At 42.0% G+C, this 17,894-nt stretch overlaps 1 protein-coding gene across 3 annotated transcripts; it reads left to right on the plus strand.

Annotated features, from left to right (window-relative positions):
• The first annotated feature begins 15 nt into the window (after nt 1–15).
• Nucleotides 16–17,750, plus strand: l3mbtl1 (L3MBTL histone methyl-lysine binding protein 1). Of its 3 annotated transcripts, none has more exons than XM_047611909.1 (22): nt 16–569; nt 1,416–1,606; nt 3,572–3,753; nt 5,211–5,349; nt 5,832–5,994; nt 6,094–6,232; nt 6,347–6,395; nt 7,099–7,187; nt 7,354–7,458; nt 8,887–9,022; nt 9,325–9,416; nt 9,774–9,925; nt 11,096–11,172; nt 11,461–11,546; nt 13,473–13,583; nt 13,833–13,971; nt 15,316–15,418; nt 15,515–15,703; nt 15,807–15,832; nt 15,969–16,126; nt 16,206–16,268; nt 17,488–17,750. In XM_047611909.1, exons 1-22 carry the CDS (start codon nt 529–531, stop codon nt 17,620–17,622), a joined length of 2,565 nt encoding a protein of 854 aa, XP_047467865.1. In that variant the 5' UTR covers nt 16–528; the 3' UTR covers nt 17,623–17,750. The 3 variants fall into 3 exon arrangements, with proteins under 3 accessions (XP_047467865.1, XP_047467848.1, XP_047467857.1); XM_047611892.1 differs by having other exon boundaries at nt 15,783–15,832; nt 17,488–17,749; XM_047611901.1 differs by having other exon boundaries at nt 5,835–5,994; nt 15,783–15,832; nt 17,488–17,749.
• Nucleotides 17,751–17,894: the final 144 nt, after the last annotated feature.

The following is a 17,894-nucleotide window of genomic DNA, read 5'->3' on the forward strand; positions in this document are numbered from 1 at the left end:
TTGTCCTGCAAGTTTATATGTTGTAGGGTTTTGGTTTAAAGTTTGAGGTCTTGTAGTTTCTGCTATTGGACACAACTTCATGCATTCACATCTTGTGGAAACATCAGAACTGAACTGAATGCAGCTCTCATCCTTTTCATTGGAAATGTTTTTTTGTTTTGTTTTTTTTTTTAATTGTAAGTTCAAATAAAGATCTTAATTAAAAAAAAAATGAAATAAAATTGCCTTTTGATGTCTGTTTGCGTCGGGACCACAAAAACCTTGACTGCAGTATCGACCTGACCTATATCCAGCTAATTATATAATAAATACTCTTTCATTAAAGGGGTGGTGGCTCGAGCTAGTGTTTTTATTTTAGGGAGTGGTGGGGATTTAAGAAGAAGCCCTGTGCTTATATTTCAAATAATTTAAGTGGTTAAGATTAGATTATCTTCAGTCTGATCGATACAGCTCTGCATTATTTTCGTCCATTGGAAATGTTTTTTTTTTTGTGTGTCTCGGTGCTCGAGCTTGACAGTGGGCCCGCGCATGCGCAGTCTGAGCCCCGGAGCCGCAGGAGATCAGAGCTGGTAAGCCCAAATTTCAGTTCCTGAAATCTGCAAACACGAATTTATTCTCACATTTCCTCTAAGTGCAGCATGTACGAGCATCTTTTAGCCAACTGTGTTGTACAAAAAAATAATAATAAAACCAGCGTCTGTTTATTTTTTTATTCATATTATTTCTTGAGGTAAACCGTCTGGCGGCTGGATGTAATGAACCACAAAGCTTTTCATCTTTATCACATAAATGTGATGGTGATAACAGTGATGCCTCTCGGCGGTTAATTGACCCAGTCGAGTTAAAATGGATTTAAACAGCAGAAGCCGGGATTCATGAAATATACTAAACGCTGTGAGGAGGTGAAATGTTTGCTCATTCAATAGACGTGAAACCGGGATGGTTCGTTTTTCAGTAAATGGGATTTTCACGGGAACAGGAGAGAGCGCTTTTGCACATTTATTTTATTTTATTTATTTTTTTGCCTCAAGGATTTGAGATCCTCCGCCATTTTAACTGAAATGCTGTATTTTGTGTGTGTGCCTGTGTGTGTGTGTGTGTGTGTGTGTGTGTGTGGACTTGTGCGTAAATATTGGCGTGCCGTCTTTCCTTGGTGGTAATGGATGGTTGGTACAAAGTTATACGGGGTCATGGCTGCTTGGCATAAAAAAATGGGACCCTCATTTTTTATTATGTTGGACTAAACTAGTAAAAAAATTGATTTACCTGTGAGTAAAATTAACAAAGTGGCTCAAACCATTTTGAAGGGTGAGCCCTTCCTTGGATGAATAAACCCACACTTAATACCTGTAAGGTATTAATTACCTGGACTCATACCTGCGTGAAGCCTTTCGCCCTGCTCCTCTTCTTTCCAGTGCTCCAGCACAAGAGACTGGGATCATGAGTGCCAAAGTAAACATGGAGGCTCCATCCAAAGAACCAGACTGCACCCCTGTGGAGCCGGCGTCTTCGTCCCCAGGCGAGACCATCCTCATCTGTGGGAGCGACGGGGTGGCCAAGAAGGCTCGGCCCCAGCCCCACGCCACCACAGCTCTCCTCCTGCCAGGTGAGCTCACGATAGGATCCTCTGTCCGCCTTTTAAGTTTCCTACAGTGTTTACGTCCACACTTACATGTTTCAGGTCGCATCCAAAATGTCAGAGAAAGGTCTGTTAACTTCTGAGGGTGTCATGTGGTGTCTGGCAACAGGAAGTTGTTAGTGGGGGTCTTTGGGTCTCTTTATCTGTTGGGGATCTTGTGATTTCGGAGGCCAAGTCAACACCTTGTGCTGTTCTTCATGTTTTTTTGCTGCTACCATCAAGGAGTATAATTATTATGGGGTCTGGTTTAGGTGGGCAAAAAAATGATGAAACATGCAACATGTTCTCAGGTTCCAGCTTTCTGAATGGCAGCTGCGTGTCTTTGCCACGTGTAATTGTAAAATGAATAGCAGACACTGATTCCTCTGCAAAGATGTGACCTTATTTATTGTCTTTTTTTGAGATTTCCGGGGGAAATTACTATTATTTTACTCATTTCCAGGACATTTCAGAGTACGGTCCATATACGAGAGGTCGAACCGAATCTACCTACTGAGCCACAGCCTTCCCAGCGATAGATGCGGTGACTTGTCGCAACAGACTTGCTGACAATCACAAGGCTTTACATCAGATCATCGTTTTAAATTAAAATGACCTTTTAACAGCAGCTGCAAGTAGAGTGAGACAGGAAGTGAAGGGGAATGGTATGCGCCAAAAGCTGCAGGCTGTGGCCTTTGAGCTACATCTTTGATCAGGTGATTTCCTTAAATACATCACATTGAAATGTAAAAGCTCAAAACAAAGGCAACAGGACTCGTCTGCGTCTTTGACAATATATCGTCAAAGCAGGCAAAAAAATAAAAACACTAAATTAAAAGAACTGCATTAAAACGCCCTTTGTTACATGATACATCTGTTAAAAGATGGCGAGCAGAAAAAGAACAAATCTTATGGCTCCATCAAGTCATACAACAATAAAAAGGTTTACAGACAAATCTTCCACAATATACAAAACCATAACAGAAAATTGTATACTTATGTGGGATTCAGTGTTTTCTGTCTTCATTATGTCCTGAACTTTTTCGAACAAGGACGTCCTCAGTTCGTTGTGTAACAGGCATTGAAAGAAAAAACATCAAAATCACAATGAAATTAAATACAAAAGAAACCTGATTTAAAAGACAGACAGTGACAAACTGTTCAAGAGTTTAAAGGATGCAGCTGCAGACAAACGATCTCCCCTGAGCTTCAGCTTTGTTCTGGGGAACGAACCCAGAGGCGAGTTGACCTGAGTCTGCGACCTTAGCGGGACACGGTGGCGTGAGATCAGAGAGTTAAACGGTTAAAAGCATTTGTGCCCCTCAGTATTTTCTTCACTCCTGTGTGACATCAACAAAGTCTGTAAATTAGACACAGAAAATCCTTAAATGAAACATAAAAATTATGAAAATTAGCCAGTATTAAATATCTGTGATGCGCACCTCAAGGATTATGAGTTAATTTCGAGGTCAAATTAGAGTCCATCTGCTCAGAAGTGTCTCCAATCGATGTGATGAGACTCATTTAGCTGGAAAAGAAAAAAAGAAAAACTCAGGGGTTTATCACAGTCTGATCTTCACAGCACGGAGTGTGTGATGTCACAGACAAGGGAGCTTTCAGAGGAGCTCATCGTGGTGGAAAAGGTTACAAAACCATCTCTAAAGAGTTTGGTGTTCACAAGTCAACAGTCGGACAGATTGAGAAGAAATGGATGTTTACGAGGACAGCTACACTCCACAGGAGTAGAGTAGTGGTTCTGCAGTGGTTCAGACAAACACCAGACATAGGACGCTTGGATGAGCTGTGACACATCTTTCGAGAAAACCCAAATAAGTTCGCCAAGATATACCAAGACCTGGATGTCTGAGATGTCGTCTTCACACGCCTGGCTATAAAGTGACTTCCATTTCAGGTTGACAGTGTGTCGTAACGCCTGTAAATCGCTTTCCTCAGCTCCCAGCCATCAGAAAGTGGAGGTGACTCCAGCTGTTGCCGTGGGAACCCCAGGTAAAGGCGGCCGGGTCAATGAGATGGCGACGCCCGCCCTGACGGCGCAGGTGGGCGGGGCTTGTAGCATCGTCCACGTCCTGGGGTGGAAGGAGGGGATGGCCATCCTGCCGAGTAGCAACATCAAGGTAAAGTGCAGCCAAACTCTCCGCTAGGAGCTGTAGGTCAGCTAAGTTTGTGGTGGAAAATGTTTATCTGCAACAATTACGTTTATAAAAGGCCCCAGGATGTGGTTATGCATTGACGTCACTGCCGCCCCCTAAGTCAGTGCAAAAACATGGTGAAATGTAGCCGTAAATAGTTTATACAGTCAATGTAAATACAGCATGACCGGGAAAAATGTGGATTATTAGATTAAATTAAGAGGACTGAAGTGGAAAATGATCCATACGAACTAGTATGGATTTGGAAAAGTGGATTAGCCTCAGTTTCAGTTAGTTTAAGTTGTAGTTATGCTAAATGTAGCTATGGCTAAGACCTTTACTGAGAAGTAACGTTAGTCATACAAAACTGTAATGTTAAAAGGATGAGGAGGAGTGATCACAAATAACTTTTTCCGTTTATTGTCTTATTGTTATTTACAGTTGGAACTGAAATAGTTACTGTCGAACGCAACTACGCCAAAACAACAACATCGAGAAACTTATCTGACAGCCCTGCAGAACGTAACTTAAGAAGTAATTTAAGATATGACTTTATCAAAAAACACAGCATAAATTAATATTACCTGACACTAAATGTGAACCACAGCACCAGGTTTCTGTGTCTGGATTCCAGTTGTTTCTTTTTAATGCAGCGATACATTTAACGTTAACGTTACTCGTCTTTTCTCTGGCGGTCGGAAATATCTGTAAAAAAAATATATCTCTGACTGCTTTTCAAATCTGTTGGTTCAGTCAATCTCACAACAGCTCTTCACCTTTTTTTAAATTAATTTTACGATTCAGATACTATTAAAGCCTATGATTCAAACTAATGCTGCTAATCTCCACGTTCAACTGTCAATTTTTGCTCAGAGGCCGTAACCATGGAGACTTCGCTAACTGTGACGTCACACACATACCCTCTATTCCTTTCCAGCTGTTAACCTTAAATATTTTGCCACGTCCATAATGAGTGAACTATGGAAGAGTGTTAGGGCCACCCATAAAATATATATATACATATAGATAGATATATTTTTCTTCTGAAAAAGTCAGAATTTAGAGAAAAAAGTCGAAAAACATCCTCATAAAATAGATAGACCTTCAAAACGGTAGTACCATATGCGTATTGTTCTACTAATACTGATACTCTCACGTAGTGAACTGAACCTGTGGCTGGAATAAAAACTTGACCTGCAGTGGAGTCGAGGAGGCCCCCGGTTACAAAGCCAAAATGTGAAGCACATTTTCTCCTATTAAACAGAAGTGTGCGTTAATATCTCACTAAAACCTTGAGTAACTAAAATGATGGAAGACAAGCTCCAGACAAGGCCGGATGGAAATATAAGACATCAGGAGCTATTCTGACAGATGGATCCGTGTCATTTACGCATGGATAAGTGCAACTCTTGTGCGTGTGTGTGTGTGTGTTTGCGTTGTAGTTCTGTGTGAGTGACGTAGGGACTCTTAGCACACTGATTACCCCAGGGACCACCGGCAGCAGCGGCAGCAGCAGCTCTGAACCAGCAGCAGGGACTTCTGGGAGATCCGCTGACGCAGAAAGCGCTCCAGACAAGCCAGGTAGAGTCACTGTTACATAAGACTGAAACAACATCACAGCAGCTGAACTCAAAATGCTCCGTTTTTACTGAAAGACCTTTTTCACATATCACACAACCACAAACACCTCAGTCTCTTCTTATGTAACACGTATCTGATCATTAAACGTTTTATTTTTTTTAGCATAAATGCAAAACGAAATCTTGCTTGCAGGTGTCACTTGCTTTACGTGCATGCTCCCTTTCTTTATTTGCACAATTTCGCAGCCTGTGACCTTTTCTAAATGATCATCTGTTTGCGTATTAAGCAGAGCTGAGGGATAATTACATCAGCTTGCAGCAGAGCGTCCTCTCCACTAGTGAAGAGGGTGCAGCTGCAGATTAGTGTTCAAAATATCAGGCGACATTCAGACGTTTAGAAAAATCAAGCTTTTAAAGATGAAATAATAAGACACGTCATTAGTCTTGCCCTGCGTGCCGTGTTCTTTCTGCCCTTTGCGTCAGAAGTGTCGGCCGCCGTTAGCTCCGTGAGAGGTGCCGCCGTGGAGCCAGAGCGGTTGGCGCCGGTCAAACCCGAAGCCCAGTTCGTTCCGGTGCAGCAGAACCACGACCCCAGAGCTCAGAGGAACTACGCTGAGGAGCTACGCAGAGACCCCATCACTGACAAGTAGGTTTGCAACCATCTTTTTTTTTTTTTTTTTGTATTTCTTTGTATGGTCACATCCCTGCGCACACGTGTAGCACGTCTGTCCTCCTCGCTCTACAGGAGGAGCGTCGGCATCGAGAAGGTGCCGGCCGGCGGGAGGGTCTCCTCCCTTAACCCCGATCACCTGAAACCCATGAGGAAGAGGAAGAGGAAGGAGTACCTGAGTCCGTCTGAGGAAGACTCTGACATCGAGGGCACGGTGGGGCAGCACTGGCTTACATATAACATCCACAGATAATCAGATGTCCTCATGGAGATATCATTTTATTTACGATAGTGAATCTGAATATTTTCCTTATCTTGTGTTTTTTAGGATGAAAAAACGGATGATTCTAAAGCCGACGGCCAACACATCAGAGGAGGTTGGACTAATCCACTAAATAATTTAGTTTGGTTTTATTTATTTATGCATTTATTTTCCAAAAAAAGCCAAAAAGTGCTGATAAATTCAATATAAAATGGCCAGAATATGAGTTTAAATAAATAATTATATATGATTACTTAAATATGATCATAAATCTGCCCGTTTCCCTTTCGCTTCATAGTGTAAAGTAGAGCGAGCCCCTTCAGTATTATCTAATCCATTCCACTCATTAACATTAATTTAATTCAAGTAATTAGGTAATATTTTACAGGCCCTGAAAAATATTGACACCACTTTAGTCACGTATGTAATCAGTGCGACTTCAAAATATTTGAGAGCAAACAATTACTGTGTTGTGAGCGATCTCGCATCTGTGTCGATCAGTTATTAACAGTTACCGTTGGAACTTGTGTTTGTTGTTGCAATGTGTCTGAAAACAGACTGAAATTATAACAATTCTCAGTCTTTGTTAGGTGTTTGGTTCATCTCCTGGGGGCTAAGCCTCCCTGCCCCAAAAAACCTAGTGACGCCCCTGGACTAATCATTTACTTCAGATTTTTTTTGTGTGTGTGTCCTTGATCTCATACATACCTTTTATTCCATTATTCCCTCCTTTCCAGATTATATGCAACATATCTGAATGGTGACATGATGATGTGCAGTATTTCCATTACAATCTCTAGCTGGTGTTTCTGGTCCAGGTGGAGACAGTAAGACAGAGCAGTGGACGTGGACTCAGTATCTGGAGGAAACCAAAACTGTTGCTGCTCCCAACAAGCTTTTCCAAGAGGTACGTCTCAGTTTTCAGACGGCAGCAAAGCTGTTTTATCGTCGCTGCAGATCTGCCTAAACAAGAGTGCAGAGAGTAGATTGTACATTTATCTACGTACGTGTATCTAATCTATCTGATTTAACGAGTGGTTTCGTCGTCATGAGTTTGTATCCCGTGTGTCCAGTCTCAGAGAGTCCCAACAGTGAAGAACGGCTTTAAACAGGGGATGAAGCTGGAAGGCATCGACCCGCAGCATCCGTCCATGTACTTCGTCCTCACTGTGGCCGAGGTGAGCCAGACGTCCTTTAAACTGTTTTTTATTTTTTGTGTTTTTTACACCTTGTCTGCTCTTTCTGGTGAGACTTTATTCAAAATAAACAAAAGCAGACGCGGGTAGCAGCTCTAAACCTAACGTCTCTAGACAGAATAATTCCTTATCGAGGGTTAGTTGATGGTTATGTGGAAGTAAAAGTAGAAAGAAGACTTGGCCAGACTCTTTCAAACCAGTTATGAAAGAATACTTTAAAATTAGTCACACAAAATACTTTAAGTGACTTACATTCAGAAATCCAAGATTCTTTCTTGTCCTTTAAGGAAGTTCGTTGCCACGGTCGGTACGAGAACCTCACATTAAAACATACATAACAGTGATGGAAAAAAGTTTTCAGACACATTTAAAACTTCACACAATCTCAAATATTATCATGAAATATTTGTGGAAAAATCTTGTTTGGGTTTCTAAAGGTGTGGCTGCATTAGACAGATGCAAACAAATACAAATTATATTTATTTAGTTTATTACATAAACTAAATTAACAAAACGAAATTCTTGACAGTTTCAGTACGTCAGTACTCAACAATGTCGGTATCAGAGTCCACAAATAACAATGTGTTCAAAACTGAACCAAAAAAAAAATACATCGTCACATCATGAATTTAATATTTAGTACTCCTGCCTTTCACACAGTTGAGGGCTAATCTTGCCCCATTCGTCTTGAATTACTACTTTTAATTCTTCTAAATCCTTTGGTTTAGGCTTTGAAATAAACTTGCGTATAGATGCACAGTAAACGGTGTATTTTTTTAGTGCCACTAAGGCAGAGGGGACAAAACTCCTTCCATGACGTTCCTGTTTCCAGGCCAGGGATCTGTATCTGCGAGCAGATGGGAGCAGTGTGAAGAATGGGCAGAGAGGGTGCTCCGGGGTCTCGTGTTGTGGTGCGTGCTCTGTGTGTGATGGCTTTGTTGTTTACGTCTGAGATGTCGGGCACAGAGGAAACCGATAACGTGATCACGAGACGTGGATGGAGACGTGGGTGTTTATCAATATGTGCGCTCTTGTCTGTTCCTGAGTTCTTGTGAAACGTCATGAGTCCAGATACCTGGATGTTTTATCAAGGATCCGTGCGTCCCCCCCCCTCCCCGTCCTTGTCCTCCAGAATCATTACTGCAGAATCAAACTTGACAGCTCTGAAATACGCAAGTGGGATGTTTGCAGCGTGAACGCCCACACACAACTGTCCCCAGTAAATGGCAGATTTTTACTGGCAGATCCGTCAGAAGGTGCTTGAATCCATGTGAACACTTCTCCAGAGCAAGTACAGAGCACCGGTCCAGACGGAGCAGTTACTCAGGATGACTGTAAGGAAACAAACAGAAACACACCATTCAGCCCGGCTGCTTTGTGCTTTGGCTTCTCTCCCTGCGTCCTCTGCAGGTCTGCGGTTACCGGCTGAGGCTCCATTTTGACGGCTACTCCGACTGTCACGACTTCTGGGTGAACGCCAACTCCCCGGACATCCACCCGGCAGGCTGGTGTGAGAGCACGGGGCACAAACTGCACACTCCCAAAGGTCAGAGGTGACAACATTATGACACGTCCTTTCACTTATGCTTGTTTTTTTTTTTTGTTTTTTTACAGGATAAATCTTTTTATTTTGTCAATTAATGAAATATCATCACACAAAAGCTAAAATGCAGGGATATTTAATACAGAGTGAGCATTCATTTGTCTATTTAGATATTTAATTAAACTTTCAGAGCCACTGCTGCTGGGCCTTTTCTTGTCTGACTCTTGCATATGTTCCCAAATTATTCAACAAAATGCTGTTTTCCTAATTATCTTTTTTTTTTTTTTCGTCTGTGTTTCCTGCAGGCTGTAAGGAGGAAGAGTTTACCTGGACCAACTATCTGAGAATGACTAAAGCACAAGTGGCTCCCAAAGAACTCTTTGCCAGTCCTGGGAGGGTAACTGCCACTGTACAGTATAATATACGGTAGTTGTATTACCTACGAAGGTGAATGGATGAGGTGAATGATTTAAGGCTGGGAGGAAGTCCAACTTCTGAAGACTCGTGGTTGTAGTTGTTGCAATGCTTTGTCAAAATAGGGCAAAATTTCCTCCTCTGTATTGTGAATATTCCTTGAGACACGAGACGACACCATAAAGTTGCTTGGACTGACTTCCCTTTGCATCCTCCTAAACTAAGAAGCGATTTCAACTTAGTTCTTGTGCCGCTCGTCCATTATTTATCGGCCAGTCTGCTGCAGCCTGCGGCGCTCTTGCCAAAAAATCTCCAGACGCTGTTTTGTCTTCCCGTTCAGATGGACGTGAAGTGCGGTTTCGAGACGGGGATGAAGCTGGAGGCCGTCGACCGCATGAACCCGTCGCTCATCTGCGTAGCGACCGTCACCGACGTGGTGGACGACCGCTTCCTGGTTCATTTCGACAACTGGGACGACACATACGACTACTGGTGAGCGTCTCAAGGCTTTAGGGAAGTGTGTCATGAATTAGTATCCTGATGATAGCCGACAAACTGCTAAAGCCACATAGAGAGAGAGAGAAGAATTAGAGGATTTGACGTTGGTGAAGGCAGCTCACTGATGTTCGCTGGAGTTGTTTGGTGTGGATACATTTCATTTAGTTTTAGGTTTCTTGGCCCTGCTGCCGGTTCAACTGCACCCAGACTGTTTTGAAAAGGAAGATCAGATTGAGTTTGTATGTGCAAGTAAACACCCTGACACAGATGATGATTGAAAGGACTGAATCTTCCTGCTGAGCTGCTTCAAATTAACAATTAAACTGTGACTCTTTGTAAGCAACTTTATTTAAATCATTGACAAAACACAGTTACCATATTATTGCATTTGATCCTGTTTCCACCTGTTAATAGTTGTATCTGTAAGTGATTAGCATAATAATGATAATTACTCATTTCTCTGTGACACCAGGGAACATACACCGATCAGCCAAAACATTAAAACCACTGGCGTTGGCCGTCTTATGACTATTCAACATTCTGCTGAGAAACCTTTTAAAGTTTTAGTACTATTCAATTGTATTGTGTTGCACTAACACATGTCCCTATTAGCCTGACAACCCCATTTCAGTCAGCGGGCCAGGCTAAATAACAGAAACAGGTCGTTTCAGTAGTTTACCTAATGAACTGGCAAGTGTATACAGTATTTTTTTTTTATTTCCAACATCTGCAACAGTAGTCTGATAATGTCTTCTGCCTCCATTTATCCCTTCACTAAAGTGTGTTGGATTCAAGTTAACGTGTATTTAAAGAAATTTGAATTTGTGGGGGAAAATTAGAAATATATATATATATATATATATAAAAATGTCTAATCAACCAAATATTTTGCAATCCCCCTTCTTAAACACCTATGCTCTAAGCATGTGAAGCAAACATTGCACCATTTCTTCGACAAATAGTTCCTGAGTAATTTCTTGTCTGGAATCGTAACGTCTGGGTTGAGCATGCACCCCCATAAACCGAAACAGGAAGTAACAGCTGTACTAACAGAGTACTAACTTCTAACTGCTGCATTGTCAGTTCATCGCCTTCCATTAGATCAGCCTCCATCAGTTATGCTGTAAACGCTCATGAATGTCTTCTTTTTCTTAAAATATGCAGGTGTGATGCCAGCAGTCCATACATCCACCCCATCGGTTGGTGCCAGGAGAGAAACCTCCCCTTAACACCACCACAAGGTGACCAGCACGTTCCCTGTTGATCGGTAGTTGAAGCGTGTCCATAGTCAAACCACATGTCATAAAATTCAAAACCAGCTTAGCACCATCATGTTCTCCTTTCCACTTCTAATAAAGAAATGTGAGTCTGGATTAAAAAAGAGATTGTTATTAAGATGCTGTACATGGTCACATCCAGAGTAGAGGATGAGCTACAGTTTGTATTGCAAATGATTCAGGAAAAATATATAAATAATGAATATTTATTTACGTTTATATTCACAAATTATTTTCTTTTTGCTACGACAGATTATCCAGACCACAGCCAGTTCTCGTGGCCTCGGTACTTGGAGGAGACCGGATCCAAGGCAGTGGCTGCTGACGCCTTCAAAGTGGTGAGGATAAAGATGTGGTGTTAAAATACAAAAAAAAAATACGGAGCCAAGCATGAATTTGTTTTTCAACACAATTGAGCGCAATGTTTTCAGCCTCCAGACAAAATAACTAACCATGTGATACCATGTGAGGTGGTATTAATAATGACTGTCTGCAGTAGGTTCATTATGCCCTGTTTAGACCACAGAATGCTAAGAATTTACTGCTCATCCACAACATTATGACCACTTACACGTGAAGTGAATAACACTGATTATCTGGTTATCAGAGAACATGCCAGAGGGTGGGATATATTAAGCAGTGGGTCAACATTTTGTCTCAAAGATGATGTTAGAGGCAGAAAAAATAGATGAGTGGAAGCATTTGTGAGACTTTGACAAGGACCAAACTGTGATGGCCAGAAATCTGGATCAAATCAGTGGATGGTGAATTAGTGACAGGGTCATGAGTGTGTTTGGTTCTGTGTAGCTGCAGACCGAAGCTCCTAGAATGGACACATGAGCATCAAAAGTGGACCACAGAGCGATGGAAGAAGGTGGTCAGGTCTGATGGATGGTGTTTTCTTTCACATTACGTGGACGGCTGAGTTTGTGTGCGTTACTTTACCTGGAGAACAAATGGCACCAGGATGTTGGTCGTCATGAAACTGAAAGAAGTCTGGAATGACACGTACATCCAAAAAAGAAAGTAATGAGCAAGGTGCTGGATCAAGACATTCAGGACAATGAAAGACTGTAGAAAAGATTTACACCACAGCAGAAGCTCCCATTAAACCTTTACTGTCATGACGTTTCAGGCCAGCAGCCTCTTCTTCCAATGGAAAACATACCCATCTTAAATACCCATCATGCATCTCTCTCTCTCTGTAGAGAAACAGTTTATAGAAACAAATAGCCTCACGGAGCTGTTCACCTGTCTGTGGACCTGAAATAATGGTTACTTTGTATATTGATTGCTGTGTATTGGGTGTGCACCTTTCACAGCATGAGTTTTGCATTGTGTTTTTATTGTTGTCACGTTATTGTTTTCAATGTTGAGTATTTGATATAGTGAGACCTTGAACTCTGCCGTAGTGGTGCAGTTGATATGGTGATATAAGGTTAACACTGGTACCTCCCAGCAAGAAAGTCCAGATTTGAGTCTGACTTGGACCTTTCTGGGTGGAGTGTGCACTTTGTGTGGGTTTTCTCTGGGTACTCTGGCTTCTTTGTTCTTGCTGTGAGGGCATTTATTATGGTATTTCTGGATTGCATTGTAAGATTTTCCTGCATGACCCCACCAGAATTTCCAAACCAAAACTGAGCCACTGAGCCTAATATAAGTGCAGAGAAAGTACATAAATATAAAAACACATCAAATCTTCATACAGTAACAATCCAGTATATATATAAAATTCTTATATATATATATATATGCTGAATTGTCATTTTTTATATTTATGTACTTTCTCTGCAGTTGTTTTAGGCTATTTGTTTCTATAAGCTCTTTCTCTACAGAGACAGAGAGATGCATGATGGGAATTTAACATGGTGTTTTGTTTTGTTTTTTGTATATTTTTCAATCATCTGGAGAAGTGACTGCGGGCCAAGCTCAAAACATTAAAACTAACACAATAAAAGTCTAAATGGGAGCTGCTGCTGGTGTTTGGATCTTTTCTACAGTCTTTCAAAGATCTAAGTAACCTCCATATAAATGCCAGGACCTAGAAGAACTATTTGCAATATAACAAGATCGTCAATGTTAATCACTTCACAACTCAGTGGTTTTAATATTGTGGCTGATCGATGCGTGTACTGACTGAGTATTATAAAAACTACTGCATATTCAATACACTGACACTAAAGTGACTGTTTAATGATGAATAAAAAGGAATTTCAACACAGTGGTTGAATGGTTTTTCCCATCATCCTTTGCTGTTTCTCCAGCGGGCCGCCCACAGCTTCCAGGCTCAGATGAAACTGGAGGCTGTGGACAAGAGAAGTCCCGGTCTGATCAGAGTGGCCACAGTGGAGGAAGTGGAGACTCATCGCATTAAGGTAATAACGTGTGTGTATGTGTGTGTTTAACACCAGACGTTATGAAGATTATTGTTTAATATTTGCTTTGAGCTCCCATTACAGCCTTAACTGTGCGTACTAGTTGGAGCACTAATGATTTATAAGGGCCCACTGGACCGATGCTGTAACATGCAGCTCTGCAATCAACGCTGGACTCATTATATATATATATATTAGTTGAGCTGTGCGTGCAGTGTTTTTACGGCTCGATCTGTGCTCCTCGTTCAGGTCCATTACGACGGCTGGAGCCATGTCTACGACGAGTGGATGGACTCGGATCACCCGGACATCCATCCAGCGGGCTGGTGTGAGGCGACCGGTCACCCACTAAAAGTTCCTCCACGGGACGCCAAAATACAACCACACGGTAGCAACCCTCGACACGCCACTCTGGTTGGAGCTTCTGTTGAATTTAGCTGCGGGAGTGAGATGTAAATGATAATGAAAGGGTTTAAATGCAGCCTGTGAAAGGGCTGTGTGTCTGGGAAGAGGTTCTCAATCGTCCAGGTCCAAAAAAAATGAGCAGAAATACGGCAACTGTTGAGTTGGGGTACAAGTCTGTGCACTGGGGAAACAAAACAACCCATTCACAAACACACGGCTCAACACAGGAGAGCCGCCACTTCAGGACAGGATTCAGACGTCCATCTACACCTGAAAAAAGTGTCTCTGGCCAATACTGGGTCAATAGAGTACCATTCATCTAGTGTCTGGCCATTAGCAGGCCCTAGTCGAGTCAGTTTCAGGAGGGCATCACCCGCACATGTTCCTAATAACTAAAAACTACTCCTCCAGAAACCCATTAAGTCCATTTGCCCTTGTTTCAGTTTGTTTGTTGGATAAAAGGTCTGGTATTCGACACCACTTCATCATCATCATCATGGTGTGAGGATATCCTGCTGTATGTGTGCATACAGCAGGATATCCTTTTATAATGCTCTTGCCCCCCCCACCCACCACCACCACTACTGAATGAATTCATTCAGAGAAAAAACATTGAAGGACGAAGAGTGAGAGCTCTGACTAGAAGTGACTGTAATTAGACTTAGACTGAGACAGACTTTAATGATCCGCAAGGTCATCATAGCTTCGTTGCACATAAAAGTAAACACTCATAAAAACCACAAGAAAGATAAATAAAAGGAGATTAAATGAAAGTAAAATACAAATAAGCAGTGCAATCAAAAAGATGTACAGAATTAGCAATATAAAAATATACGAAAGTAGTTGGCAAAACAGTTTCAAGGTCCGAGGCTTGGGTTAAGTTACCACCACACATCAGAAACTGTGACAACTACTTACTTTTAAAAAAAAAAAAATCTCAAACACTGGTTAAAAACAACTCATACATGTACTCACATCATCCAAATAGTTTTCTTAATCTGATGCACACTCTCTGGGATCTTGGTTCATTGATTTTTTTTCTTTTATAATTGTGGGTCAAATTCTTTTGTCATAATAATGTCTGTCTGTGTCTTTTTTTGGTTTGTATTGACATTGTCTATCTGTGTCTGGTTCTGTAATTGTCTATTGTCTTCTGTGTCTGTGTTGTGGGGCTATGGCTAAAATTTAGTGCAATTAATTTAATTTATGCTAAGTTTGGCACATTTACATTGACGGCTAACGCATCAATGCTGATTAATTTCCGTTGTCCCAATTCAATAATAATAATAATAATAGTAACAATGTGAATTTTCTGCTCTGTATGTAGGTGTCAGGGAGCCTCCTGCCACAGGCCAGTCCACCTACCCCTCCTCGGTCCCCTGCAAACCCATCAGCCACCCCAGAACCAACAAGTACAGCTTCCACAACAGGTCAGCGCCGTCTTCTCGTCATTTATCGGGGGATGAATTCACGATCATTAACACAGACTTCATGTTAGATTTAGACATTCTTTATATTTCAAACAGGAAGTGTCCGACTCCTGGTTGTGACGGTTCAGGTCACGTGACCGGTCGGTTCACCGCCCATCACTGCATATCCGGCTGCCCGCTGGCTGAGCGCAACCAGGGCAGGCTGAAGGCTGAACTGTCGGACTCAGAGTGCAAGAGAAACCTCTTCTTTGGCCAGAGGACCAAGAAGACTCATTACCGCGGCAGGTGCGTGTGTTCGTATGCATGTTTGCGTGTGCGGGTTCTAGTTTTGGTCGCACGTGAATCTTTTTCACTGTTTTCTCAGGATTGGTCGTCCTCCCAAATACAGAAAGAACCAGCAGAGAGACTACCAGAGTAGGTCTCGCTTTCAGTCAACAAACGTTGTGTTTCTGATGCATGTGAGGTGTTTTATTAGTTAAACACAGCTGTGCATGTCCGCTATGAAAAGGGTTTATTTCTCAGCTTTGATATGAAGCGTTTATCTCCGCAGACATGTCCTCAGAGGGCGTGTACCCATCACTGTTCATGTCAGCTCTGAGCGGCCAGTCGGACCGAACCCTGTCTCTGTGCTGGGAGCAGCACTGCAAGCTGCTGCCCGGCGTTCAGGGCATTCACGCCAGCCAGGTGGTGGCATGGAGCGTTGAGGAGGTCAGTAAACATTAGAGCCTGCGTTCTCTGTCCTCCTGCCGACTTCTGTGCTTTGATTGTTTTCGGTTCTGTGCTGCAGGTCTTCAGGTTTGTGCAGAATTTAATTGGCTGTGAAGAACAGGCTCGTCTTTTTAAGGAGGAGGTGAGAGCGCTCATAGTTCAGTCCATTTTTACTCATGATGCTTTCTGTGTTTTATGTTTTTATTTATTTATAAGGGACATTGCACATTAATCGAGCATTCATAGAACTATTATCATATCTGTGGAAAAAGAATCAAAGCTGATAAAACTATAAAGCAAAAACCAGGAATTAGCCATGAGGCAAACAAACACAACAATCAGAACTATAGATGACAACAGGAACAACATGCAGCCTATAAGACAGATACAGCTAATGATGTTCACATATTTGGTTCTTCAGAAGCCAGTCCTTCAGGTGGAGACTAAAGCATAGAAACATACTTTATTCATCCCCTGGGGGAAATGTATTGTAAGAGGTGCAGTTTCTTATGTCAGTAGGTACTGAGACTGTTTGGATCTCCCCAAATATCACAGTCTAATGCATTATTTTTACTAAAACACATACAGACTGTTTTCTTTATATTAAGATACAGTACAGTACAAGTCAATCAGCCATTTTTGCACATTTATCAAGGCTTCACTAAGTTTTGTAGCTGCTTATGCTTTAGTTTTTGCATGGACATAGATGACTGTATCATCGGCATACATCTGTACTTCACATCCTTTGCCTGCTGACAGTAAGTCATTGACAGACAAGATAAATAAAATCGGTCCTAATAAGCAATGAAATGCTTACGAGCAGAGGTCTTCAACGTTTTTCAGGCCAAGGTCCCCCAAACTGATGGACAGATTAAGTAGGGACCCCCTACCTGTTATATGTGTTCTATATTAAACTCGGCTTAGTGCTATTTATAAACATACATTATTATTATCATTTTGCATTTAATATTAAGCTATCCCTTTACTATGTTATGTTAATGTGTATTTAAAGAATATATATAAGATTTTATATATATATATATATAAATGTCTTATCAACCAAAGATTTTGCGACCCCCCCTGGAGGACCTCTGCAGACCTTTTAGGGGTCACGGACCCCCCTGTTGAAGGCCCATGCTTAAGGGTGGTGATATTTCCCCATTTACCTGTACACACTGAACCCTTTCTTCCTGTTGTGAATGTAATTTATCACATTATAACTTCAAGGCAAATGAGGAACTCACTTACAGACCTGAATAAACCCTAAATTCAGTATTAGGCGTTTTGTGACTCCCCCCTCCGTGAGTACCCATCCTCCACATCCACGTCCTATCACACCGCCCCTGTCTGTGTCCCTCCAGATGATTGACGGCGAAGCTTTCCTGCTGCTCACCCAGACCGACATCGTGAAGATCATGAGCATCAAGCTCGGCCCCGCCCTCAAGATCTCCAACGCCATCCTCATGTTCAAGAGCACAGACGAGGGACTCAAGTGATCCGGGCCCTCGCTTCACCAGACACGTCCGGCCTCCGATCATTACGTGCCAAACTCATTCTGTTGCAGGGAAAAAAAAAGAAGAAAAAAAAAACGTCCCCTGAACCCCCCCTCTTTTTTTTTTTTTTTTTTTTTTTTTTTTCATGTGTTTGGTGTCCTGTACCCATCAGAGAGAGGGAGTGGGGAGGGAGGGAGGAGGAGGAGGAGGAGGAGGAGGAGGAGGTCCAATCAGGGTTAAGGGAGAAATTAAACTGAGATTGGACAAAGAAGGAA

This window comes from Mugil cephalus, chromosome 1 (genome assembly GCF_022458985.1).
Source record: "Mugil cephalus isolate CIBA_MC_2020 chromosome 1, CIBA_Mcephalus_1.1, whole genome shotgun sequence".
NCBI lineage: Eukaryota > Metazoa > Chordata > Actinopteri > Mugiliformes > Mugilidae > Mugil > Mugil cephalus.